The sequence below is a fragment of the Spermophilus citellus genome (genome assembly GCF_964194105.1).
Source record: "Spermophilus citellus genome assembly, chromosome: 11".
NCBI lineage: Eukaryota > Metazoa > Chordata > Mammalia > Rodentia > Sciuridae > Spermophilus > Spermophilus citellus.
The window spans coordinates 34,568,381-34,595,834 of record NC_138192.1 but is presented as its reverse complement, the minus strand read 5'-3'; the positions used below and the strand labels follow the sequence as shown (position 1 = coordinate 34,595,834).

Below are 27,454 nucleotides of genomic sequence, written 5' to 3'. Positions count from 1 at the left end.
TTTGGTAGATGAATCCACTAATGAGGTCAGAGTCCTCATAGTTCACTTGCTTCCCTAAAACCCTGCTACGGGACATTGCTGCATTGGGGACCATGTCTTCAGTACATGAGCTTTTGGGGGACATTCCAGATCCAAACTATAACACCTTCTTTGAAGGTTATGGCACCCCGTCAGTTATGGATCTGACTGGTATATGCAGATGTCTGGGGTGTGGCATGAGTGTTGGGGTTGGGACTGGTGTGAGGGTCACTGCCCTTGAGAGAGGAAATGAGGGAGCTGCTGTGATTTGGCCTCAGCCAACCTACAGGGCTTGGTGGGGAGCCGGGAAATGCAAGATGGAGACAGTGCAGAAAGCCTGGATACTCTCCTGCCTCTTTACCCATGTGCCCCAGTATCACGAGGCCCAGCATTAGGGGTGGATAATGGTAGCAGAGAATTTAGTCTCCAGGGAAGAAAATTTTTCCTGTGAGGGTGAAGCCTTGGAGAGGGTGTTGCTCACCTGCTCTCATAATGAGCCCCTCTGGGCCCGTTTGATGCTGGTCATAGGCCCTTGTCTTCTGGCCATTCACTGAGGGACCATAGGGGCCTACTTGGCCCCCTTACTTCTAGAGCATTGCACATCATTGCTGCTGGAAACCATCTTGGCTTTTTAAGGTTGGCCAAGCTCTACTTCTTAGCTCTACTTCTTCCTTGTAGCTTGCAGGACCCAAGACTCTCTGAAGTGAGGCAGGTCTGGTTTCTTCTTTAACCTGGGGCACACCTGGGTTCTGCTCACAGTGGGCAGCCCTGGCTATTGAGTGAAGACTGATCCCCGAGCATTGAATGGTGAGGTGCAAGAGTCAGAGCTGGAGCCAGAGGGGTCCTTGTGGCAGGGGGCCATCCTTGTCCTCCAGACCTTCCAGGAAGCTGGGTTCTTGAGTCTGCAGGGGCTCGGGGATGATGGCTGAGCCATCCCTTTCTGGCACTGCCTCAGGTCCTGATTAACTCCCACAGGCCAAGTTGGGCAGTGGCCCCAGAATCTTCTCCTTCTCCAGCTGGGCTCTGCAAAGAGTGTGCTTAGAACCCAAGGAGCTTCCAAAAAATTATTTCCCAGGCATCCTGTAAAGGAGATTGAGGGAGCCAGTTTAGAAGTGAACACACACAGTTCTGATTGGTCCAAGAGGGGCTGGCTTGGATGGGATCCAGGGTAGAGGAAGGCTTTGTTCACCTCGAGGACTGAGTGCGGCTTAGGGATCCAGCTGCACAGGAGAGGCAGAGCTCAGGGCAGCCCCTTGCACATCTGCATACCACGTGCTTGCTTACAGCTCAGCCTTGTCCTGGAAGCACAAGAGGCCCTGGTACAGCCAGCAGCCTGGGTTAGTGCAGCTGCCCACCCCATGGGGAACCCTTTGCTTGGGTGCTGTATAGAGGCAGGTGGGGATCAGGTCAGAGGTGCAGCTGGGTTGAGGTAGTCTTCGCAGGGAAAGAAGCCGGGTCTGGAAGATTCTGTAATATCAGATGACACAATGGCATTGCATCATGAACACACTTGAATCCTCATCTCGCCCAACAAAGCATTTAATTGTTAGGTTAGGGAGGCAGTGTCAAGAGTGGATGGAGCTCTCTTCATTGGTCAGTCGGGCAGGGTGCACAGCCCATCCTTGCTGGCATTCTAGAGAGATCTGAACATTCGTTTCTTCATTTGATTTTTAATCAGTAGCCTCACATTTAGGTTTGATCAGGGTTGTGTACTATATAGTTGACCCTCCTTATCTGTGTGTTCTGAATTTGCAGATTCAGCTGATTGCAGATTGAAAATATTTTTTGGGAAAACCAATAAAAAGTAACAACACACCTATAAAAATAAAACAAACCCAGCACAAGTAAAAAGCAATGTAGTATAATGATTATTTACATAGCATTTACATGAGAGGTGTTATGAGTCATCTAGAGATGGTTTGAAGTGTACGAGAGGATGTGCCTAGGTTATATGCAGATATGATGCCGTTTTATATAAGGGACTTGATCATCTGTGGATTTTGGTATCTGAAAAGGGGTTCTGGAGCCAATTCCCCATGCATTCCAAAAATCAATGTTCTCTATGGGCAACCGAAGGAATTTTAGAGAGGCCTTTTTTTTTTATTATATAACATCTTATATGCTGTTCTCAGCCACCCCCCCCCCACTCGCCACATGGCCCCACTTTGATGTGAAAGCATTCATTGTAGTGAGTAGGCAGATCCGTGTGTTCATGGGGGCCACATTGTCACCAGTTACTCATTCAGCAAACCGCCTGGCCTTGGAGGGTCTCCCTGGCTCTCCGAGTCTCTGTGTGACTCTGGGCAGGTTGCTGACCCTCTCTGTGTCCTTGCTTTTCAGTGGAGTTGAGGTGAGGTGTACCAGCCCCTGTGGGCAGCTGGTACACAGAGCTCTGTGTGCGTTGGGGAGGAAGGGCAGGCCTGAGCTGAGGCAGGGTGAGCCTGGGGAGGGAGATGGGAAAGCCTGCTTGCCCTCCTTGGACTGACCTGCCTGGGTGGAGAGCATCTTCACACTCTTCAGGGTGACTGATCTCCTGGGACCATGGATGGCTGCTGGGCCTGCGTCTCCCAAGCCCTCTTAGGGTGAGGGGATCCAGAGCAAGGGTGTCTCTGAGGCTGGGATGGGCACCTGTAAGACCAGGAAGGTGCCTTTGTTGAACACAGGTCAGCCATAGCCATTACTGTTCTCCTTGTGTCCCTGCTCCCCAACCCCCACTCCTCCTCACTTGTAGTCCATCTCCTGAGAGTGGTCTTCAAGGCCTCTGGAATCTGGTTCATGGGAGCCACTTCCAGACCACCTTTGATGTGTCAGGCATGGTCATTCACCCAGGCTCAGGGAGGCCACTAACTTGGGCCTTACTGCCTGGCTCCAAAACCTGTATATACTTTCCTTTCTTCCCATACTTCTTCTGGAACTTTCCATGTCTCATTGCTGGTCATCTCAGACCTCTTACCTGTTATTCGCCCCTCTTTGCCCCAGAGTTCAGTGTCCTAGGCCCCTGATTTCTTTCTTTTCTTTTGTTTTCTGCAGGGGGAGCAGTACCAGGGATTGAACCCAGGGATGCTTAACCACTGAGCCATATCCACAGCCCTTTTTATATTTTATTTTGAGACAGGGTCTCCCTATGTTGTTTAGGACCTCGCTAAGTTGCTGAGGTGGGCTTTGAACGTGCAATCCTCCTGCCTCAGCCAGAGCCACTGGGATTACAGGAGTGTGCTACTGTGCCCAGCCTGGCCCCTGCTTTTTGTGGTATTGATGGTGCAGAAGGATGTGGAGCTGGTTTCACCCTCTGTGCTGGCCCTGCTGTCTCCGGAGGCCCTGTTCTCAGTTCAGGAGGCTTCACACTCTGCTCACTCGTGCTCTTCAGCCTTTTCCTCCACCATTCTATATTCTACATCCTTCCTTTCAGCTGGACCAGCGACTCTAGGGTCCTGGAAATGATCCCCGCCCCCATTTGCACCCCTGCTGACACTGTCCCTTCTGGAGTTTTCCTGTCCTTGGAGGCCTGTGGTCCTCTGCCATTAGACCCTCTGTCTTGTGAGGGCCCACACTGGGGCCTTCTTCCCTGACACTGTGCTGTGGCAGCCCTCTCTTCTTGGGTCCTACCTGAGCTTACACTACCACAGCTGGCTGTGACACTCTCCTGGCCTGGGCTTCTGTGCCTGTTGTCTGAGTGCAGTTTGGTCCTTCCACACCCAAATAACCTGCTGCATTCTGCTGTACTTCCGGCATGTCATCTGGTGCACAGGGGCCCTGCCTTCCTGCCTTATAAAGTGTGCATGGTGGGGAGACAGGGTTTTCGAGGCAGGGATGATGCCAGGAGTGCAGTGCTCTTCAGTGTGAGCTTGTGGCCATAGCTACTGTCCTCTGAGGTGGGTTCCATACTGGCCCACTGAGGGGTCAGCCGAGCAGCCTAGTTTATCATGTGAAAGAAGCAGGGAGGAGAGTTGGGGATAGAGGGTGCCCCAGGCCCTCACCTGGTTCTCATCTCTGTCCACAGACTGAGGGCACCCGGCTGCAGAAGGATCTCCGGACTTATCTGGCTTCAGTCAAAGGTGAGGGAAAGGCAGGGCAGATCTGGCAGTGAGGAGTGATGGGGGCAGAGCTGGGGACAGGATGGCAGGGCCACCTCTGCAATGGTGGTGGCTGTCACTGAGAGGCCACCTGCTTTTCTCTGTCCCTCAGCCATGCACGAAGCCTCCAAGAAGCTGAACGAGTGTCTACAGGAGGTGTATGAGCCTGACTGGCCTGGCAGGGACGAGGCCAATAAGATCGCTGAGGTGAGCATGGGACTGGTGACCTCAGCCCTTCCCGGAGTGCACTTCTAGCCTCAGCTCCTGTCCCCTAGCCTCACCCTCTGGGACAAGCTGTCTTGGTTCCCCAGTGTGCACACACTGTGTGCCCTTGGGCAAGCTGGCTGTCATTCTTCTGACACAGTCACCCGAGGGGTGAGATAATGGATTGTGGCAGTCTCTGTGTATTATGACTCATGACTTACAAAGTCTCCTTCACTGACTACACCTCCCTGTCATCCACGAGAAGCTGCAGGGCAGGAGTTGTTGCCTCTGTATTACAGATAGGGACACTGAGGCTCTGAGAATCCACTGAGTGCTTCAAGGTAGTGGGGCTGGGGCTGACCCCCAGGTCCCTGGGGTGGGAAACGGGGATGGGTATGGCCGAGCTCCCTGCAGGCCCACTTTCATGCTTTACCTATTTCAGAACAATGACCTGCTGTGGATGGACTACCACCAGAAACTGGTGGACCAGGCGCTGCTGACCATGGACACGTACTTGGGCCAGTTCCCTGACATCAAGGTGAGAGTCCTCTTGATGGATCTGACTTGTTCTAGTCTGGCATCCAGTGGAAGGGGAAGGAGGAGGAGACCCAGAAGTGCTGTCCAGGGCTGGCTCAGGCCACAGCCAACTCTGTCCTGTGGGTGACATTCTCCTGGCGTGGCATCTCATCCTTCTGGGGCTACTCCCTCTGTGGTCAGCCCACCACCTCTCCTGCTCCACAGAACTGGCCCTTCCTGTACTTTGGGTCTGAGGGCTATGGGAGGAGCCCCATGGTGTGTTACCTGTGTGTGGCCAGGTTGCTGTGGAGTGACTCTGGGACTGACTGTAAGGTGTGTGGAGTGTGAGGCCCAGGCGTGTGGTTGTGTGGAAGGGTGTGTGTAGTGGTGAGTGTTGCCTGCTATCAGGGTCTGCTTGTTGGGCTGTATTTGTGTGATGACAAGGCCAGCTGCCTCCATCAGGCTGGGTAAGTGCCAAGAGCTCTCGGTGCGCCAGGTCCTGACTGAGGCAAAGGGGACCTGGGGTGCTTGCTGTGTTCATGAAGGCACAGGGGTCTGGCACCCGGGAGGGTGACCATTATGCTGGGCTTTTGGTCCCTGGGTGCGTGTGGGTGTCATGGTCATGCTGCCCCGGGAGCTGCCCCCTGATGCCTCAGGCTTCCTGTTACTGATTGGGGGTGCTTTGGGAAGGAAAAGAGGGGCCCAGCGGCATCTGTAAGGAGCCCAGTGCTAGGCCAAGAAGGTTCTTGGCTTCCATATTACTGGCTGGTGTTTTAAGGAAAACATTTGAGGCAGAGGGGCAAGCCGCTGGAGGGGGTGAGTTCCTTCTTTCTGGAATGCTCCAGCACCCAGGGTTCCCATAGGCCTGAGACAGGCTCTCGTGGGTGCCAGGCCCCGCTCAGCCCCTCCTCCTCTGCTTGCCCCCCAGTCACGCATTGCCAAGCGAGGGCGGAAATTGGTGGACTACGACAGTGCCCGACACCACTATGAGTCCCTTCAAACCGCCAAAAAGAAAGATGAAGTCAAAATCGCCAAGGTAAGGGCTGGAGGAAGGGTCAGGGGAGTCTCTGGGAAGCAGGCAGATAGCGGGGGGGAGGGGTGATAGTCCAGGGTCCATGGGCTGGGGTGGGAATGGTGCTGGTCCAGGGCTGCAGAGAGGAAGGCCCTTCAGGGTGCCGGGGTGGGGGCTCACTTGTAGCTCCTCCCTGCCCTCAGCAGGCCCCTCTGCCCTTTCTGAGATTCTGAGGCCCCTTTCCAGAATGAGAATAGACCTAGCTTGGGTTTCAGTGGAATGGTGCCACCACCCTGCCTGGCGCAGGGTGGACTTCTGTCTTGGGATCTGACGTGACCCTGGGTTGGCTGGAACAAGCTGGTGGGCTGGTCACAGTTCCAGCCACCACTGGCCACTTGGTAAGGGGGTTGGGATGGTGGGATTCCTCCCACCGTGGGGCCGGACCCTGCTTGCTGAGCCCCTCTGCCCTGCTAACAACTCTCACTTTGCCTTTGCAGTTGGAGTTCACCCCCTCCTTGTGCCCCTCTCGGGCAGGTTCCTTTTTCTTGCTGCAGGGGCTGTCTGTCTGTGCATTTGGGGAGTGTGGGCTTAGTGTTTAACCTCTGTGTCTGTTTCTCTCTCCCCACCTCCCTCCTGTCTCTCCACTCTCCTTTGCCTTGACCTGCCTCCCTGCCCCCCAGCCTGTCTCGCTGCTTGAGAAAGCCGCCCCCCAGTGGTGCCAAGGCAAACTGCAGGCTCATCTCGTAGCTCAAACTAACCTGCTCCGAAATCAGGTGACATTGGCTTCTAACCTTGCACGTGCTGGCGCCTTTCGGTCTCTCGGTCTGTCATTCTGTCCTCTCACTGGGCACCTGCCTGCCCAGCGCCCAGAGCTTCCCTGGGCGGGTGGGGGAGGGCTCAGCCCCTTCCTGGGGTTGTGGGGTAGGGCTGGTCTCTGAGTTGGCGGAGGTCGAACCACAATCAGGCAGGGGACTCTCAGACACGTCTGGTTTAGAGAATGTCCAAGGTGGATAGAGGCAGAGGGGCTGCAGTCCACTGGAGATTCCTCTTTTGTCCCAGAGCTCCAGGAACCCAGGAATACCTTTGAACCATTTGTTGTTTCCCAGGGCTTCAGTGGGGAGGGAGGTGATATCAGGGCTCCGGTCCTGGTGTGAGCCGTCCTTCAAGTCTCACAGAACTCCACGGCTACCTGAATTGACCAGGGAGACATATCTGAGGAAGATATGTCCAGAGAGGCCCAGTCTCCTGCCCTGGGTGCCAGAGCTGGCTAGTGGCATAGCTGGATCTCACCTGACTCAAGCTACTGGGTCCTTAACCTGGTCACTCTCTGGGGCTGCATTGGCTGGGCCCTGCCACAGCTAGCCCAGGACTGAGGTGATGGGAGGGGGCATGGAGAAGGCTCCCTAGTCTGAGTAGGATGCTGAGACCTGGAAGTAGAGATCAGGGTCCTGGAGGGTTGGCCTTCTGGAGGTTTCTTGAGGACAGCTGCTCAGCATCACAGGGTTCCTGGGGGGCTTCCTGGAGGAGGCTCTTTGTACAAAACTCCTGGGTTACCCCACCACCCTGGCGATAGATAACTTCCCTTTTCTCAGTGTCCTGTCCTTAGAATGGGCTGGTGTGACTGAGACCACTGGAGACAGTGCCCTGTGAGAGGTGGGCCACGTGATTTTCTGTCCAGTGAAACCTGTTATTTTTCAGGTCGGTGTAGATGAAGCCTGGACAAGACTCCAGAACGCTTCACTGTGTGTGTGTGTGTGTGTGTGTGTGTGTGTTGTTATGGAGGCAGATGACAGGCTTGACCTAGGAGGTTGGGTTTCTCTCTGGGCAGCTGCCCTATTTTTCCTGGGCCGCATCCTGATTTCATCATCTTCAACCCACATGTATCGAGTGCCTAAGATGTGGGAAGCTCTGGCTTGGTGTGGCTCGCTGCCCAGTTTCTTACCTGACCTCTGCTGCCTGGTTTCTTTCAGGCCAAAGCTGGGGACTGACTTTGGAGGCACTGGGTGTTGATAGCCTCATTCTGAGGTTGGGGGTCAGGTTAACCCTGGCTCTCTAGGGCCTGTGGAGATGGTTGGGGGCCTTTAAAAGACCTGAGTCTTCCTCAGTCAGCTGAGGAGGTAGAGGAGAGAGGGGCTGAGGGAGGATTGGGGTTGCTGAGCCAGAGCCAGGGTTCCTGCATACTTTCCCCTGAAACAGGTGAAACCATTTGATTGGCCCCTAGGAGGCCGTGGGGCCTGGGATGGGAGACTTCCTGCTGCATTTGGGCTCTTGGGTGGGTGTGGCTGAAGATGCTGCTGGGTGGGGCCCCTGAGGCATGTGATCCCATCTTGGGAAGCTGGGTTGCAGATGTTTTTCTTGCCCAAACTGGCTTTCCTACTTGTATCTACCCCCTGCTCTTCTACCCTCGACCCAGCACTGGGGATTGAACCCAGAGGTGCTCTACCACTAAACAATATCCCAGTCCTTTTAAATTTTCTATTTTGATACAGGGTCTCCTATGTTGCCTAGGCTAGCCTCAAGCTTGCCATCCCTCTGCCTTAGCTTCCCAGGTGGCTGAGAGTACAGGGCCCCACCACAGTGCCCATCATGGGTCCCATTTTTATTTGAGCATATCCTACTTCTTCTCAGGCCTGTCTGAAAGTTGGAAATATGTTGGATTTGCTCACATGACCTGGGGGCTGCTGGCTGGCCATGAGCTGGGAACTTGGAGCTCAGGGCAGCCCCACTTGTGGACTTGGCTTTGGGGAGACAGGGCGTCCTCTTGGGAGCTGACCAGTTCCACGTGTCCCTGAGCTGGCTCTGAGGTGCTTTCTATACTTGCCATGGCCTCCTGAGGCCTTCCTGCATGACCTGGTGCTGATCTTGGATCTGTCCTTGACCTGTCAGCATATAGGGGAGCTCCAGGGCCTGGAAGGCCTCCCCTAGCCATGGACAGTCTCCCCTGCCACCCCCCCCCCCAACTCTCTGCCAACCCCAGGTGCTACTTATGAACCAGAATATGAGGAATGTGACCTAAAGGGATTAAAAGACAGGCCCTGACATCTGGCAGCTCACTAATGGACCTGCCCTGTTCTTTGCCATGTGGCTGCGACCTGTGAACAGGGCCTGGTGCTCAGAGGGCCACCAGTCTGATTGAGGGATGGGTGTGTGTTTAGATGGATATTTTCCCCACTTCTATTACACCTCTCAGTTTTATAAGGTGGATTTTAAATGGTCAGATAAGGAATCCATGCTCACTCTTTCAAGTACCTGAAGGTATAGAAGCCATGGTGGTCCCTTCTTCAGTCCCACCCCATCACCAAATGGCTCTAGCTTAGGTATATACTTGGGATAGGGGCTCACTAGGGCTGGTCCTGGTGCCTGAATCTGGGTGGAGCAACTGGCTGGGCTTGGGGAAATCGCATGCTTTTGGCAAAGTGGTGTTAAGGCCGCTGGTTGCCTTTGCCAGAAGGTGGCCCCGGCCCCAGCTCGGCCTGAGAATTGAGGCTGCTGGCAGAGGTTACCCCTGGGTGGGACCCGCTACATTCCTGGGCTGTGACTCACACCCTGAATCTGAGTCACCTTCCTGAGTCACTGTTCCCAGCAGTGTCTCTCCAGAAGTGAGCTAGCAGAGCCCCTTCCCCAGTCCTGGCCGGGATCTGACTTGCTTTCTCTGGCTGGGTGATGGAACCTTGGCGCCACCTGCTGGCGGATGTCAGCAACACGAGAGGCATGGGAAGGGGAGTGGGGACTGGCACCTGCCAGCAGCTTAGCTTCCTTCTTCCTAGTCACCACCTCCCTCTGCCAGTCCCAGAGGTACCTGAGCAGCTGCTCCTAGTAGGTCACAGAAGAGAGAGGGGTTGGTGGAAAAGACTGTCCCAGGAAGGTAAAGGAAGGCTGGCCTTGGCTGAGCAGGAGCTGGTCCTGAGGAACAGCTCTCAGGAGGGGTCAGCAAGAGCAGCAGCCCAGGGAACTGAGTGTCAGGGCTGCCACTCAGCCCAAGGGCGTGCATATGGAGGCAGGCAGGACCCCACCTGGCCGGGTCTGAGGCTTGCCTCTGCACCCCTCCTGAGTAACTCTCTAGGCCCTTTGTCTCTAGCTTTCTTGTTGTGTGCTCCCTCACGCCGCCCCCACACTGGGTTACAGGGTTCCCCTTTATTTGCGTGGCTGCTCTGCTGGTTCACTTCCTAGAGCACCTCCCTCCATCTAGCCTGGACCGGGGTGTAGGGACCCTGAAAGACTGCAGTGGGAGCCCCTGGATGAGTGTCCACATCCAGTCCACCCTCTGCCTTGCTTAGAGCCCCAGTCCCTGCATATTGGCAGGAGGTAGCAGTGGGACAGGCTGGCCTTGGGGATGGGGGTGGCCTGCCCTGGGCTGGCAGGGGCTGGCTGGGACAGAGGCCCAGAGAGAGGAATGACCTGTCCTGCCCTCCAGGCTGAGGAGGAGCTCATCAAGGCTCAGAAGGTGTTTGAGGAGATGAATGTGGATCTTCAGGAGGAGCTCCCCTCCCTGTGGAACAGGTGAGGCCAGGAGGGGTCCCTCGTGCCGGCCTGGAGTGCCCAGCCTACGTGTCCATCTGGGCTGGTCTCTGATGAGGGTGGGTGTGTTCACAGGTGGATAAGCTGGCCACGTGGCTGTCTACTAACCGTGTTCTTCTTACCCCCGCCAGCCGTGTAGGTTTCTATGTCAACACGTTTCAGAGCATTGCGGGCCTGGAGGAGAACTTCCACAAGGAGATGAGCAAGGTAGGCCCTGGGGACCCCTGTGGGCCTCAGGGTCTCTGGACCATGTTCCCTCCTGGTCTGACTATGGTGGTCATAGCCATGGATGGGGCCACCCAGGCTCCCCCTTGCCTTCCTGGCTTGGGTACACTAGCCTACTACCCTCTCTGGGCTGTGGGGAGGAACTGGCTGGTGCCTGTTTTCAAGGGGCTCCCTCTGCCTATCCCAGATCCAGCCCTGGCCCCTTCCCCACATGCTGCCTGTTGTTGCCTGGTCGAAGAGGTTGGGTGACATGGATCAGCTGCCCTCAAACTGTAAATGTGTTCTCAGGCCACATTGGCTCATGGAGCTCAGTGTTAGGAAATGATGACGGTTTCCCAATTTATGGGGAAAAAAATTGAGACGTTGAAATAGGCCCGCCTTATCTGCCAGATGTGAGAAGCGGTCTGGCCAGCTGATATTCCTACACTGTATTATTTCCATGACTGGGCTGGCAATTGGAGTGCAAAGATGTTTAACTTTGCAGTTGGAAAAACCCAGTGTTGGCAGCTTCCCTGATCCATGCAAGGGGTGTGGGTCTGACTTTTGTCTCTTGGGTCCAGAGGAATGAAGTGATTGATGATGGTGGATTACAAGCCCAGGGCCAGTGGAGGAAAAGCCAGCTGGGGACCTTTCCCGACTTACAACCCTCAGTAGGGCTTCCTGCCTTTTCGGGTCTCTCATTCATTCCTATTTTTTCCTTCTTCCCTTTCAAAGATTTGAGACAACTTATGAAAAGTCTTGGGGAGGGAAATCTCTCTATCTAAAGTTAGTCCATGGAAATAAAAAACACTAGGCAGAATTGCATATAAGTAGGAGGAAAAATTCAGCTCTGAGCTTCCTCGTCTCGGTAATGAGAACCACAAGGTGCATGGGACAAATTGCCTTTCTTGCCTGTGCTTTGGTGAAATTCCTGGCAGTTATTGTCAGTCTGAAAGCATCTTGGCAAAACGACCTTGACCATTAGGATAAACAAGTGATGGCAAAACCAAAAGTTGAAATAGTGCAAACTTTATATAGAATATTGGGGCATCCTTATAAGTAGTAAGAAGAGAAGAGATGATCCCCACAAACAATAACGGTTAGTAACAAGCCCATTCCCCTTTTCTCTTTCCCCTTGGTTTTTCGGGTTTGGTGTCCATTTCCCAACTCTCATCCATAGAGACAGAGGAGCTTGTTCCTGGCAGGGGCTGGGTTGGGAGAGGGAAAAAGAGGTGGTACTGGGGAGGTGTGGCTGTACGGGTGTGGAGCCCCCACCTGCTCAATGTCCCCCTACAGCTCAACCAGAACCTCAACGACGTGCTGGTCAGCCTGGAGAAGCAGCATGGCAGCAACACCTTCACAGTCAAGGCCCAGCCCAGGTGTGTGCAGGCGGGGAGGCCGGGGTTGGCCTGGGCTCTGGCATGGCCAACTTCAGTGGCTGGGACCCTGAGGTGCCTTTCTTGGTCCCCTGGGGTTTTGGCCCTGGGACTCTGGGAACCTTCCTGACCCTGCCTCCTTGTGACAGGGCAGCAGGTGAGGGCAGGTCAGCTGCTTCCCCAGTGTGTCCCTGAACCCGGGGTTTCCCACCTCGTTTGTGGAGAGGGGGTGATCAGGGTGTTGAGAAGCCCCTGCTCAGCGTTGGGGGCCAGGACTGAGTGGTCCCTGGACAGCGAGCCCAACTCCAGAGCAGGACGGTGCCCCTGCCCACCCCTCACTGTGGCTGTTGTGAGAGGCCCCGAGCCTGGATGCTGGCATGAAATGCTCCACATGGGCTCCTCCCTATCCTCTGCAGGTGCCCCAGGGGGCCAGGTGCCCAGGAGGTCCCCGTTTCCTGAGGGAGGCCACTAGGGGAGGGGAAAAACCCTGTGCCTTGGGTTGGGGCCGTGGGGTTGGAGCAACAGCAAGTCTGGGATTTTCCTCCCTTTCTGGGTGTATGTGTGTGAGAGAGTATGAGAGTTCAAGTGCGTACAAAAGTACACATGAGTATGTTGGTGAGATTGCGGGAGTAAGCTTATGGGCATGTTTGAGAACATGAGTATATGAGTGCACGTGAGTGTGTATGAGTGTGTGTGAGTGAATGTATGAATGTGTGAGTGTGTATGAAAATGTATGTGTGACAGTGTGGGTATGAGTGTGTGTGTAAGTGTGTGAATGTATGAGTGCATGTGAGGGTGTACGAGTGTGTTTGTGAGATTGACATATATCTCTGTGTGTGCACGTGTGCACGCGTCATAGCAGGTGCAGAGAACCCTCGTGAGCCTCAGTTTCTGCACAGGGTGATTGTGGGTGCTTTGTGGGTACCTGGGATGCTGCCTAGTGATGGTGTCTCCCCTCTTCCTTCTCTGAATGCAAGAGTGACTGAGAGAGGGCCCCACCAGTGCCTGAGGTAGCAGGAGGGGTGTGGAGGGTAGGGGAGGGTGGGATAAAAGTCCCTAGGGAGGGCACCTGCTAGCTGCGGAGGGTCATGTGGGTACACCCAGGGCATGTGAGGTGGTGGCAGGTGTGACTGTCCTGGGCAGTGCAGGCTGCCCCCTTGGGAAGGGCACCCAAGGCCAGAGGGAGGCAAGTGGAGACTTGGGACCTGGCTTTCGACCCAGCTGGCCCATGGTGCAGCCCTCCTCTTCCAGAGCTGCACACTTTTGGCCTGGGCCTTGTCAGCATCCCTGGTACACCAAACTGGGGTTTGACCAGGGCACCTGGGTCTGACAACAGGCCCAAGGATGGACTGTCCAGGCCTCTCCTGGCCCTCAGGAGGGCAGAGGAAGGGGCCTCCCTCTGCACCTGGCATTTCCCCCAAATGAAGGCTTCCATGTCCCATCCATCCCCACAGAAAGAAAAGTAAACTGTTCTCCCGGTTGCGCAGAAAGAAGAACAGGTACCGGCAGATAGTGCTGCTCTGGGGGCCTCCGAGCCAGCACCCGGCCACATCGTGCATGTGCCTTGTGCCCTGCTGTGAGGGCGCCACTAACCCCTAACCTGCCCTGTGTGCTGTGCTGCCCCAGGGGATTGGGTTGTGCCATGTGTTGGGAGGGGACAGAGGACCAAGGGAGCTGTCAGGTAGAAAGGAGGAGAGTGCAAGGTAGCAGTATGACAATGTGGCCCTGACTGCCTAGGTGCTCACAGGTGGAAAAGGTGGAAGGGGGAGGCTCCGGAAGGGGACACCGCAGCACATGTGTATACCGTACGTCATGTTGATCTCTCTTTAAGGAGGCAAATACATTTCCATAAAACAAATTCAAAATAGACAAGACAGTACCAGGAATGTGTCTCACATTGTCCCCAAGCCCCCACCAGGTGACTTGGTCTTTCTAGATCTGCACCGGCCAGCACAGTGAATGCCTGAAACGTGGCCAGGGTAATGGAGGCTTTGAGTTCGTAGTGCTAATTAATTTAGATTGAATACCCGCCTCCCCTGTGGCTGGTGGGTGCTGTGTTGGACGGTGCCATTCTAGAACATCCGTATGCAAGAACAGATGATTTTGCCCTTCACACCTAATGGCCGCTGTGCACACCTTTGCCCAGGACCTTCCCCTTATTTCTGGTCTGTCTGCTCTTCTGCCATGAAGTTATGCCATCTGTTTACCTGGCCTCTGGGGAGTGTATTGGGGAGGGACACTGGGCTGAGGGGGACTGGGATCGAAGGTCTGGAGACAGTGAGGGTATCATGGGTGGACTAATGGACTGCAGTGGGTGGAGGTGGCAGCCTGTGGGGCAGGCCGGGGAGGTGGTCCCCACCCCCTAATAGAGGGACTGCTGTGTAGTTGGGGAGACTCACTTTGCCTCTAGAGTGTCTGGCTTGCTCATGCTGTAGATCTCAGACAACATCAGCATAGGCTGGGGTACCAGGTGCCTTCTGTGTCCCCAGGGATCACAGGCCTCCGGTCTGGAGTCCCAGCTGGTGCAGCCCCTGCCTCCAAGGCAGGTCCCCACTGTGAACTCCTGCAGGTGCATGCCCAGGGCCTTTCCTTACCCCCCATTCTCAAAGACACGCACACCTCATATTCTCCTGTACTGGCACGCATGCACACACACTTCCACACGTGGATGCAGGGGGACGTGCAGGCAATGCATGTATACACACTGTTTCCATGTGGAACCCTGGGGACATGCAGGCACCGTGTACACACCCTGTCCCATGTGGAACCCTGGGGACATGCAGGGACCATGTACACTTACTCTCACATGCGGATCCATAGGGACATGTAGGCCCAAATACACACAATTCCACATCAGGATCTGCGAGGACAGGTACACAGATGTCTTTAGGCATACACCCGTGTACCCGCCACGTCTGCGCATCTCTCTTATGCCATGGCCTCACTACATTGCCCTCCCTTTCTTATCCTGCCTCCATAGTGACAGTGCCCCTGCCAAAGGGAACAAGAGCCCGTCGCCTCCACCAGATGGCTCCCCTGCGGCCACCCCCGAGATCAGAGTGAACCATGAGCCAGAGCCAGCCAGCGGGGCCACACCCGGGGCCTCCATCCCCAAGTCCCCATCTCAGGTAGGCATGCTGTCTCAGTGGCCTGTCCCCTGCCCCCCCTTTCTCTTGCTCCTATGTTGCTGTCTCCATCCTCCTCCTCCTCCTCTCCCTCCTCTTCTCCCTCCTCCTCCTCCTCCTTCTTCTCTTCCTCTTCCTCCTCCTCCTCTTCCATCCCTTGCCTGGACAGGTTTGGAGCCAGAGGCTTTGCCCAGCGGGGGCCTGGGCCTGGGCCTTGTTTTCTTCGGCCCCCACCTAGCCCAGGCTGGCCCAGTGGCCCTGGCCCACCCCAGGTCTGTGACTATTTCTCCTTCCTTGTGTCCCCACGTATCCTTTCCCTCCCCTTCCCTCTCTCCCTGGCTTTTCCGCATTTTGGCTCCTTGACTTTCTCTCCATCTTCCTTCCATGTCTAGATAGGTGCTTGGGTGTCCTCAGCCTCCTGAGTCTCGGAAGTCTCTTCTCTCACTGGCCGGGGCTTGAGGAAGGAGCCCCACCAGGTGTTCTTATGGGATCATGAAAGGGACAGAAAGAGGGAGGACTCAGTGAGGGAGCGTGGGAGGTCCAGTGGGACAGAGCCTGGTGCGTCTGGACTGTTTTGTCTCCACACCCCACCTGCCCCAACAGCGGGGGGTCTGGGAGTGGGCAGCCAGGTGGGGTTGAGAGGGGAGAACCCTTTTGGTTTCTATGCTGTTCCTGACTCAGTGGGCCATTTGGATAATGATGCTAAGAGTAGGGACAAGTGCCCAAGTGAATAGCGCTTCTTCTGGGCTGGACACTATACCAGTGCTCCCCATGTCTTCATTCACTGGATCCTCCCAGCTGCCCTGGGCAGTGGAGACCATGAGCACCGGTATTCAACAAAGGGGGAAGCCCAGGCTCGGGGACTGTGTGGCCTGCACGAGTTCCCTCACCTGGTGAGTAGGTGTGTGGCCCTGCATGGCCTGGCCCCATGTTGGCCTCTCTAGGGACAGACTGAGGCTGAGCTGGGGCAGCCCTGCCTGGGCCCAGGGAGATGGAAGAGTGGACTGTGGGAGGGCAGAGGTGGACAGGGGTGAGCGCCAGACCTCACCCAGAGGTCCTGGGGCCTGAGCGGTCACTCTTACCTTCTTTAGCTCTCTCTTTTGCTCCCTCTTTCTTTCCTCCGCTCTCCTTTTTTCTTCTTCCTGCACAGTATTTCTGGACTTCCTGCCTTGGTCTCCCTCCTGGGGGTGGCCTGTAATCCTGGTGTCTGGGTCTGGGAGCAGTGACTCTTCATTGACCTTGTTTTCCTCAGTTGCCTGCGTGGGGCCGGGGCTTGGGGGTGTGACTAACCTTGGCTTTGTCTCTGTCTCCCCGGACCCCCATGCTCTGCTCTGCCTCCTGCGCTGCCCCCTGGCCTGCGGACCCACAGCTCCGGAAAGGTCCACCAGTCCCTCCGCCCCCCAAACACACCCCGTCCAAGGAGCTCAAGCAGGAGCAGATCCTCAGCCTGTTTGATGACACGTTTGTCCCCGAGATCAGCGTGACCACCCCCTCCCAGGTCAGCCGCGGCCACCGCGGCCCAGTCTTCTCTCTCCTCTCGCTCTCCGGGAGCGTGCATGATCTTCATCCTCCATCCCATGCCCTGGGCTCCTGTCTTTAGGGCCAGGAATCTGGCTGTGTAGTCTGCGCCTGCCTCTCTCATTCATCCGCCCTCCCACCTCCATCATTCCTCCATCACTGTCCATCATCCATCTCTGAGCATGTCCTGTGGCCAGATGCAGGGATACAGAGGTGAAAGCTGTCCCCTTGCCTCTGGGGGCCAGCTCTGCTGATGCTATGGTGGGGAGTGTGGAGGGCTTGGGGCAGCCAGGGAAGGTTTCCTGGAGCAGGTAACCTTCGCTCGGTGGCTAGTCACAGAGAGCCATAGGCAGAGATAGCGGAGAGTCTGGGAGGGATGGGAGATGGGATTACTGTAGCCAGAATAACATGGGGGTGGGGGCAGTGGGAGTAGCTGGTCAGAGCAGTCGGACACCCTAGAGTGTCCTGGCATGGAGACTTTGGCTTGTAAATGTCCTAACAGACGTGTAATGCCCCTCCATGTATGAACAGGAGGAGGGCACAGCAGGGAGTGTTGCTCAGGGCTGAAACAACCTCTTGCTGGCACCAGATTGGGCTGACACATTATCAGATGGACTCAGGGGCAACCCCCAGAGAACTTCCCGCTGGAGGCTGGCTTCCCAGGCCTCACAGCCTCCCTTCTGCAGGGCCTCACCTTTGATGGAAGTGGTGCTAGACCAGACTGTGGAGGACTCGGCCACAGTGCCGTGGGGTTTCTTGGGCCTGCCTGCAGCCCGGCCCGGGGGGGTCTTTCGACTCTGCCTCCAGCAGGCTCCTTTGCACAAGCCCAGAAGCCTGGAGGAGAGGCCCATGAGCATGGTGAAGGGCAGGTGGGATCAGAGAACAATGGTTCCAGGTTGGCACCAAGACTGCTGGCAGGTGGCTGTGTGACACAATGCCAGCGGCCCAGGAGGCATACAAACCTTTCTGAGAAGGAGGCACAGGGAGGTAGGAATAGCAGTGATAGCCTTCCCCTGCCTGAGGGTGACTGGACATGCTGGCCAGCATGTTTTCAGATGAGGGAGATGAATGACATGAGAGCAACTAAGTACTGACCAAGTAGTGCCACCCGCTTCCTGCAGTACATCCTTTGGTTTTCAAACACCCTCTAGGAGGGAGCATTGCCCCCACTTAGGAGGTGAGGGACCTTCAGGCCTGATTGACAGCCTGTCTCAGACAGGGAAGAGGGGTCTGGCCAGGAGGTGGCTAGAGACTGCTCATACCCAGACTATGACTCTGTGTGTCTCTGTCCCCCCATGTGTCTGCATGTGTCCTTTGCCACCCCTTGTATCCGTATCCAGGGAGGTAGGGCTATCCATTCTGGTCTGGGGTGGGACAACTGTCCACCTGGGGTATTGCTGCATGGGGCAGGGGTGGGTTTGTCCCCATCCATGATGCAGGTTCTACCAGGGCTTCTTTGCTGTGATGTGGTGAGTAGCCTGTGTCCCTGTGAGGAAGGATCCTCAGTCATGCATGGTGCAGGGCGGGGGTCACTTGCCAGGAGCAATACAGCAAGTGGTCAATGCTGTGGCTGATGACCCTTCCCTGGGAGCACTAGGGGAGTTGCTGTCTGGACTTAGCCGACTAAGGTGAGGGTGTTGAAGAAGCAGGGTGGGGCTTGGGGAGGACGCTGGCCCCCTGCTGGTGGGAGGTACCTGGAGGCTGTGTATTGGTGTCCTAAGTACTCAGTCCTCAGAGATGGCTTGGCTGTGAGGTGGGGCAGTGACCTTACCGACTCAGGCCCATCAGATAGGACTGGACCTGAAGGAGAGTCAGCTGCTGGGGATAGGCCTGGGCCCCCCTGGTTCTGGGGAGTCAATCTATTTGACCTGCTGACGTGGAAGACCTGATGCTGGGGGACAGATGCCCGTGAGTGTTCTCAGGAGGCCTCTCTGGAGAGCCACTGCCCATGCCTCAAGTCTCAGGCCCTTGACGGAGGCTCTATGGTGGACACCGGCCTGGAGGGCACTCCCTCTTAGTGCTGGGTGCTTGTCAAGAGTGAGTAGGCCAGGGAGTTGGCTGGCCTGGACTTTGGGGGCTAGGGACCCGCCCAGTACTGCATGAGGGCTCAAGAGAGCCAGAACCCTGAGCCACATCCTCTTTTGGATCTGGATAAAGTCTTTTCTGGTCCTGAAAGAAGGAAATCCCTTGTATAATAAGATGAAGGCTGCAGACTGTCCAGCCCCTCCTTAAAAGCACCCTGTCCCCCGAGTGCTGGTGCATTCCCAGCCCCCCACCAGCCTCAGAGGGCTCTTCAAAGCCAGTCACCAGTTCTGCCATCCAAGGGTCCTCCCCTGGGGGCTCTGGGGAGACCTCCCCCTGTAGTGGTGCGGCCTGTTGTACAGTGGGCTTCTCCCTTGGGGCTGTGCCTGTTCTATGCGTGCTGCTGGGCCCACTGAACAGGGGTCTGGTGGTGGCTGCAGGGGTGGAGTCGAGATTTAATGCAGATTTCCCAGATGGATCTGAAGCCCCTAGCACTGGGGACCCCACTTTGGAGATTGGCCTCTGAGGCTGTCTGGGCTTGCTCAACTCTTTCTCCATCCCGGTAGCTGGTTGGTAGGTAGATGACACAGAGGGTGACTTGACTGGGGTTCCCCGTGGACAAGTAGTATAGAACTCCCAACCCTGGGGCCTGCAGGTGGGGGAGACTGAGGGTGATCCTGTCCAGCTGGGCTGTGGCCTGGGGCTGCTCTTGGTGTGCAGCGGAGCTTTTGGAGAAAGAAGAGGAGCACAGGAGCCTGCCCCATCCAGCGGATGGAGATGGGGGCACTCTGGGGCTTGCCTTGGTCTTGCGGGGTGGCTGCCCCATGGCGGGACTGCTGCTGGATGTCCAGTGCTGAGTGCTAGGTGTTGTCCTTATGTGAGGGGGACCTGTGCCAGGTCCTGTGGTCACGGGTAGTGCTCCTTAGTATATGTGTGTGAGGTGGGTGGGCCAGAGCCTGGGATGGGGGTCTGTATTCACCTGCTGTGTGTACCTGAGGTGAAGGTGCTCAGCCTGCCACTAACGACCTTCCTCTTCTGCTGCTGCTGCTGCCAAGTTCGAGGCCCCGGGGCCTTTCTCTGAGCAGGCCAGTCTGCTGGACCTGGACTTTGACCCTCTGCCACCCGTGGCAAGCCCCGTGAAGGCGCCCACGCCCTCTGGTCAGGTGGGTTGTGCCCACTACCACCCGCAGGCCCACCAACTTCCAGGGTCTGGGCTTATGTTTGCTCACCTGCTATGTGGCCTCTTAGGCTCAAGGTTTTGGGGTCCCAGATCACCAGGCTCTCTTCCCGCACACTGCCCTGCCCTTCACCTTGCTTCCTGACTCTCAGCCCTTGTGGCTCCCTTAGGCGCAGGGCAGAAAACAGACCCAGACTAGCCATCAGACGCCCCTCAGAAGAGGGCTGGTTAAATACTTGCTGCAACTTCTGGTTCATCTCAGCACCCTGCCTGTCCTGGCAGCCACTCCCTGACTGGGGTGTGGTAGCTGCAGACCTAGCTCTTGTTCCTGCTGTACCCAAGCCCTGGGGTAGGGGGTCTCTGTGGACTGCTTGCTCTCCGGTCTCTAACTTCCATGCTAACTCTGTCCTTCTCCCCCGCTGCTGCGCTCAGTCAATTCCGTGGGACCTCTGGGAGGTAAGCTGTGTTTGCTCTGTACCTGGGGGAGCTGCGTCTCTGTGTGCCCAGGCCACTCACCCCCTACTCCTGTTCACAGGTGCACACACCTGGCACACTCACCCACACAGCACACACAGACACGTGCACACATGCACAGGGAGCCCACTGAGGCTGCTTTCTGTAGCTGATCTACTGCTTCTCCTGGTCATCACCATGGGAAAGGGCCTCCTCAGTTTAACTGGAGATGAGGGTCCCCTCCATGATGTGACACAGTCCTCAGGGCCTGTGAGTGTTTGCCTGTGGACAAGAAGCCAGGTGGTCACCTAGGATGGACTGGGTTCTTTATGGTGGGCAGAGACCTGTGAGGCAGGAGGGCCTTGGAGTGGAGGGCTCTTTTTGGCAATGGGGGAATGCACAGAGAGGCATCAGGGAGCCATTTGGTGGGTGAAGGCAGGGCTGTTGTCTTCCGAGAGTAGTGACTATGGGCAGGTACAAGGCCAGCTCACTTGGGACAGGTGCCACCCATCAGCTTATAGCTCAGAGTGCTGAGGCCCAGGGAGGGCTTGGAATAGGACCCATGGCTGGTGGTGGTTGAGCTAGAATTCCCCATGGGCATGGTCCTTGAGACCTCCTGATGCAAGCTGAGGCCCTGGCAGGAACAAGTGGATGTGGCATGTCATGCTCTGGGGGCATACACCCCAGTGCTGCTCCTGGGAATTCCAGTAGAGCATTTTACTTGAGCTGTCAGAGACAAGCCTGGTTTGAACGGCAGGGCGAGTTTCATGTGTGGATTTCTGTGGATGCTGAACTGCAGGTTCCCATCCCACCTGACCGTTGCCTTGATAATGCAGAAATAAGGAAGGGGGAGAGAGGCGAGCCCTTGGGCTCTGGCTAGACTGTCCGCCTCGGGCACCCACACCCTCCCGTCAACACTCTGGCCACTCATGACGGTCTTCTCTTGTCTCGTGCCCCCTGCCCAACATTTTTCCCACCTGGCCTCCCTGCTCCTCCCTCCCCCCCTGCCCCGTTCTCTTCTGGTGGCCTGTCACTAGCCCACAGAGAGTCCAGCTGGCAGCCTGCCATCCGGGGAGCCTGGTGCTGCTGAGGGCACATTTGCTGTGTCCTGGCCCAACCAGACGGCCGAGCAGGGGTCTGCCCAAGTAAGTGCCTGCCCACCCCCACCCCCTGTCCAGCTTGTCCCCATCTCTGGGGATATAGCATGGATGAAGAGGCCAGAGGAGGGGGTGCAGGATGGACCAGGCCACTGTGGGCCTGAGGGTGAGGATGGTGTCCTGAGCCAGGAGGCCCCTGGACAAGGTCACTAGGGGGTGTGGGTGTACATAGCTGGAGTCACATCTTGCCTCCCTCCCACTTGCCCACCCCAGTGCAGGGCCCCCTCTGAGTGGGGGAGGGAGGACCATTATAGAGCACACTTACCAGTTTATACCAGGCACTTTCCAGAATTTTCTCACTTAATCTTCATTATGATCCTGTCAGCCACGCTTCTTCCTTTTCCAGGTGAGGAAGTGGAGGCTAAGGGAGGTCGAGTAACTTGGTTTCAGGGGTAGGAAGTGTCCGAGTCTGTGTTGGCCCAGGTCAGCCCAATTGCAGGGCCCTTGCGGGGGGCTGCTGGGGCATCTCTGACTGTGATGTAGTGTCCAGGGCTGGGAAAGGACCGCCCTGCCTGCTGTGAGCTGCATTCCTGTGGGGACAGGAGCATAGATGCAGGCTTCTTCCTGGTCAGCTGGGCCAGGCAGGGTGGACAGGAGGCAGCTGAGACTTGGTGAAGTCTTAGAGGACAGGGCCTGCGAGGCACGGTTGGGGTGGCATCCTGGGTTCCTGCACTAGGCTTCTGCATGCACGTCACTTGGTGTTCCTGTGCCTGCCAGCACCTCTTCAACATCTTCCTGTGTCTGGGGCCTGCCTGATCTGCAGGGGCTCCCAGATTTTTCAAGGTCCTGGCAATGCTAGAACTGGAGACCAGCCAGGCCAATATCCCTGGCCTTCCCACTCAGGTGCTGCTCTCCCCTGGCCTGTTCCCTGTGTCCTGGTTGCAGCATCCTGTCCTGTGTCTGACCCCCTTGCCGGCATTTATGTTGCAGCCTGCAGAGGCCTTGGAGGTGGCAGGTGGGACCCAACCTGCGCCTGGAGCCCAGGAGCCTGGGGAGACGGCGGCAAGTGAAGCAGCCTCCGTAAGACGGCAGGGACCAAAGCCCTGCTTTTCTTTCCTGCTGTGTCCACCGTCTGTCTGTCTGTCCACCTGCCTGCCTGTGGCTCCCCTGTGCTACTTGCCCATAGGCTGCGGTTCCCGTTGAGGAGCCTGGGGACAGGCTGGTCTGGCACCTGGCACAGACACCTCTCCTTCCCTCCCCGGTGGCCCTTGTTCTTCTGCACCACCACCCTGATCAGCTAACTTGTCTCCTGTCCCCAGAGTTCTCTTCCGGCTGTGGTGGTGGAAACGTTCTCAGCAACTGTGAATGGCACCGTGGAAGGCAGCAGCGGGGCCGGCCATTTGGACCTCCCCCCGGGCTTCATGTTCAAGGTGAGCCCAGGCTAGCAGACCCAGCCACCGTTCCACTGTGCCTGGGGCTGGGGCCATCCTCTCAGATTTGCTGTCATATGATCCCTGCTATGCCACTTCAGCCCACTAAGTGGCCTCGGAGCCCTGCATCACCACTTCACAGGGGTTCACGGTACAAAGCCTCTGCCCTGTGCTGGTCTGGAGGGGGACCATGGGGTGGCTGACATGCTCTCCCGACCTCTGCAGGTGCAGGCTCAGCACGATTACACGGCCACTGACACGGACGAGCTGCAGCTCAAGGCTGGTGACGTAGTGCTGGTGATCCCCTTTCAGAACCCAGAGGAACAGGTGAGTGGGTGCCAGGCTGCGGTGACGGAGACGGCCAGCAGGGGGCAGCAGAGGCTCGCTGTCTGGTGGTCCAGGACTCCATGGGATGCTCTTCCCCTTTCCCTAAAGCCCTTGACTCTCATCCTGATTTTTGTCCATCCTGTCCTCTCCCACTGGCCTCTTCTCCCTGCCCCTCTTCTCTCCATCTTTCAGCTCTTCAGTGTCCTCCTTTCCTTCAGCCTCCATTTCTTCCTCTTCGGCTCTGTCAACACTCTCTTTCCCCCTTCTCCCTCCTTATCTACCCTTCGCCCAGGCCACCTTCCTCCCAAACAGGATCCCTCTTGTTCAGGTCCCTGTCTGCAGGTGTCCTCTGTGCAGTAGACGGAGTAATGGCTGAGCAGTGGCCTCTCTCTGATCACGTCCACCTGGCTATTGCCCTCAAGGCTGGCCCTGCTCTGTCCTCGCGGGGCCACCATTTTCTCAGCTGTATTCACAGCTGGGTCTCACCCCAGATGCCTTCTGTGCCTGTGGCTTCTCCATATTAGTTCATCTCAGAGGACCCTCCTAGGTTTGGGCCAGCTGATTTGCTCAGATGGCTAAGGGCTCTCAGAAAGGCTTCACTTTTGGTGCAAGGGAGTCTTTGTGGGGTGTTTGGTGCCCATGGGGACGTCTGGCTTTTGCCCTTAGTTTCAGCACTGAGCACCTGCTGGCAGAGCATAAGGGACCTAGGTCTGAACCCACTGATTCTCCTAAGCCCCCACGTCTCCACTGACCTCTCTAGGGTGCCTGCCCTCCCTGGGTGGGATTTCCAGGAGCACCCTAAACCTCAGCCCACAGGAAGGTTTTGTTCAGGGGTGGCTGGAGTGGGCTCAGATAGGACATCAGAGTTACATGGGACAAGGCAGATAACAACACAAAGGTAAATCACAAAGATACAGGAAGTTCCCAGGCCTAGTCCAGCCCCAGGAGAAGCATGGCCCAGCTGTGGGCAGGGATGGACAGTCACTCAGTTCCAGGGTAAGCTCTGGGCAGAAGACCCCTGCTAGGGGTCAGTCGTGAAGCAAAGGGCAAGTTGGAAGTGAAGCGCTTGATAGGGTGGACTGGGGACCTTCTAGTAGCTTTTAACTGGTGAGTGCTTCTAGATCTTTCCAGTACTGTATATAGAACTCTGAAACCTGGAAGGAGTGCTGCTGTCCTCCCCAGGGACGGGTCCTCTGTGGGCACTGGGTGGTAGGAAGCCCTGGGACTGGGGCTGGGGGTGTTGTTTGTCATGATTACATCAGTGTAGTGGTCAGGCTGTCTTAGGAAAGAGCAGCTCACCCAAACCAGGCGTAGGTTTAACCCTGAACCCACCCACTGAGGGCAGGCTGGCTCCTGCGGGGTAGGTATAGGTCTCAGGAAGAGGCATCAGGAGGCATTTTCAAGGTGGGCTGGACAGGCTGAGAGGCAGGAAGAGGGACCATCTTCCCAAGAGATTCCAGGGAACCCTGTTTGGTTCTGTGCCTTCTGTCCCTCATCCCTGTGTGATGTGGGCGCTCTCCTTGCACCAGGATGAAGGCTGGCTCATGGGCGTAAAGGAGAGTGACTGGAACCAGCACAAGGAGTTGGAAAAATGCCGGGGCGTCTTCCCTGAGAACTTCACGGAACGGGTGCAGTGACGTGATGGCGGAGCTCCTGCAGTCCTCTGGGCGTGTGAAGAACCTCCCCCCCCCCCCAAAAAAAAATGTGTGTTTCTTTTTTTTTTTTCTTCTCTTTTTTCGTTTTCGTTTTTAAACTTTTGAAAAAGCAAAGGGAAACTGAGAGACGAGAGACCTAAGCCGAAAGGTATTCTCCCAAAGATTAGGTTGTTCTCCCCCCAAAGCCCAATCCTGGCCAGTCTGGTAGAATTCACCAGTGTTTCTGAAGCTGCTGTGGTCCCTAGTTGAGTTCCTGGCACCCTTCTCTGTGCCCGCATGTGTGCCCGGCTGCAGGGCGGGCTGGGGGCCGCCAAGTCACCGCCACGCTTGCCTGAAGCTTCAGCCGCGCCACCTGGGCAAGGGTCTTCTTTACCTGGCAGCTGCTGTGGGTGGGCGCAGACACCGGCCCTGCCTGGCCCTGCCCCGCAGACCATCCGTGTGCTGTTTGAAAATAAACCTTAGTGTTCAAACAAAACAAAACAAAGAAACAACAACAATGAAACTGACAAAACACTAAAAAAAAAAAAATAATAAATAAAGCCTGTGTGTTTATTTTGCCACCCCCGCCCATCATCTGTATCAGGACTCCAAGAGTCCACACAGGAGAAAACCGGGACCCTGCTGGTGAAAGGGGGTCCGAGTGCTTTGTCCAGAGTCTGGTGGACTAGGAAGGGGCCTGGGCGCTGGCCCACCTTCACCCTCCTCTTGCGGCCCCTACTGAGTGCAGCCCCAGCTCCCCGGCTCCATCAGTGATGTGGGCCGGTCTGAGCAGCCCACGATGATATGCAGCTGTGGCCCGGCCTTCCCAGGAGCTGAGGGAGATTGTGCCCGTGGCCCAGGAACCAGCCTGGACTTGCAGATGGGAAGAACTTGTCTTCCCATAAATTTGCACTGATAGTAAAAGGAGGTGACTGTGAGAAGACTCTGAGCTTTATTTTAGAGTAAAATCTCTCGACTTTGCTTTAGGTGGAAGAAGTGTCCTTGCTGTTGGCCCTGACGGGTCCTGTGGGTGACAGATAGTGCTGAATCTGCCATCCATAACTTCCAGGAGCAGTAGAAGTTACAGCAGCAGCAAACAGAGGGTTCATTTCTAGATACCTCTCTTTTGAAAGATTTTGTTTTTTGTGTCTCTCTGCCTCCTTCCCTCCGTCCCTCCTTCCCTCTTTCCTTGTTGACAGCCTTTTTCCCTTGGAGGAGCTGGATTTGGTGCCCAGACCTGGCCAGTTCCACTGCTTCTGAATCTGGGGTGTGTGTGTGCCCTGGGCTGGATGAGTAGTTGTAGCCAGGGTGGCAACAGGAGAAATCTTCACTTTTATCTCAGTGTGAATATTGAAAACATAGTCATTGAAAACACCTAGCAAAAAGAATTTGCATTAAGTTTACGACAATATGAGATTCAAAGAGAGGTCAGATGGTGACTTTGTTGCCCCTGACCTTCAAGGCAGTTCTGACCCTTGCAATTGGGATAGTTTGGCAGGACAAGCCCTGCTTGGTACCCCACTATGGGGACCTGCAGGGGGCTCCAGAGGGGAGTCAGGTCTCCAGAGACAGCGCCCAGAGAAAGCATGCAGGGTGCGAGGGCCACACTCATGGCTCCCCCTGAGCTTCAGCTGGTCTGTGTTGGACAGCTGGGGTGGCACTAGTTTCCTGGCAGGGAAATTCAGAGCCAGGTGGCCTGGACCAGAGGTTAGGGAGGTGACCAGCTGGGCAGAAAACTGAGCTGAGACCAGGACGGAATGAGGCACAAAAGGCAGAAGCCTTTGAGCCAGTTTCTACACCTGGCACCTGGGCATGCATGGCCCTGGCACGTTTGCAGAAGCCTGGCTTGATTTGTATCAATCAGTGGCCAAGGAGGCTTTGTCCCTGGGCAGGGCTCCTGGCTTTCACAGGGGGCAGGCCAGGGTGGGTTCTGGGCCCTGCACGGAGGCTGGAGGTTCTGGCAGACCCTGTGCTTTGGAGGGCCAGGCTAGGGGTTTGGAAGGAGCCCAGCTCAGGCAGTCCTCTGCTCTGGCTCCCCTTTGTCCTCCGGGGGCCAGGAGAGTGGTGGGGAAGATAGTGATGGTGCAGAGCCGGGCCTGGATGGAGCAAGGCCTAGGCAGGTGGGTCAATTGCGTGTGGGTGCCTGCAGTACTTCAGGTGCCTCGGGGTGGTGGTGGGGGGACAGGACCCACCTGGAGGCAGTCGTAAAGCTTTCTGGCAAGTGTGGGCCTCTCTGGGAATCTTTGAAAATCTTTAGAAAATTGATTGACTTATTTATTACTTCTCTATGTTATGAACCAAGTTGCTGATAGGAGGCAGGATTTTAGCCCATGGGACTTGGCAGCTGGAATCATGACACTTTAGGGCTGGGGATGTGGCTTGGGAGTAGCATGCTTGCCTAGCATACATGAGGGCCTGGGATCGATCCCCAGTACTGCCAAAATACATGTATATAACTACATATCTTATGAGTGCGAATGGCCCAACTGACCCCATGATCAAGGCCATGGGCTCTGCACAAAGGGCCCCTGGATGTCTCAGAAGTCTCCATCCCAGTTCAGGGAACTCTTCCTGGTCTCTTTGCCCTCCTGCCAGCTCCCAAGGTATCCATAGTGGCTAGGACACCTCCCCAGGGACACCCTGTGGCCTCCTGCTTCCCGTCCTTGGTTGGATTTGGTAACCATGTTGGGGTGACTGTTTAGTTCTTCTGCCCTGGATTGGCCCTGCCTCTGGGAATTTAAAAATCCATA

The 27,454-nt window shown here is 56.2% G+C and overlaps 1 protein-coding gene across 9 annotated transcripts in view; it reads left to right on the top strand.

The window, feature by feature from the left end:
* Positions 1–25,264, top strand: part of BIN1 (bridging integrator 1) — a 56,656-nt gene extending 31,392 nt beyond the window's left edge. Inside the window, exons 3-17 of one of the 9 annotated variants that reach the window (XM_081261199.1) lie at positions 4,019–4,073; positions 4,204–4,298; positions 4,738–4,833; positions 5,740–5,847; positions 10,238–10,323; positions 10,473–10,548; positions 11,842–11,924; positions 13,376–13,420; positions 14,902–15,049; positions 16,416–16,544; positions 21,254–21,361; positions 22,304–22,393; positions 22,633–22,743; positions 22,969–23,070; positions 24,600–25,264. In XM_081261199.1, coding sequence (XP_081117325.1) covers positions 4,019–4,073; positions 4,204–4,298; positions 4,738–4,833; positions 5,740–5,847; positions 10,238–10,323; positions 10,473–10,548; positions 11,842–11,924; positions 13,376–13,420; positions 14,902–15,049; positions 16,416–16,544; positions 21,254–21,361; positions 22,304–22,393; positions 22,633–22,743; positions 22,969–23,070; positions 24,600–24,707 — 1,440 coding nt within the window. In that variant the 3' untranslated portion in view covers positions 24,708–25,264. Of the gene's footprint in view, positions 1–4,018; positions 4,074–4,203; positions 4,299–4,737; positions 4,834–5,739; positions 5,848–10,237; positions 10,324–10,472; positions 10,549–11,841; positions 11,925–13,375; positions 13,421–14,901; positions 15,050–16,415; positions 16,545–19,641; positions 19,924–21,253; positions 21,362–22,303; positions 22,394–22,632; positions 22,744–22,968; positions 23,071–24,599 lie in introns of those variants that run through there. The other 8 variants (XM_081261200.1, XM_081261201.1, XM_081261202.1 and 5 more) reach the window with 8 other exon arrangements.
* Positions 25,265–27,454: the final 2,190 nt, after the last annotated feature.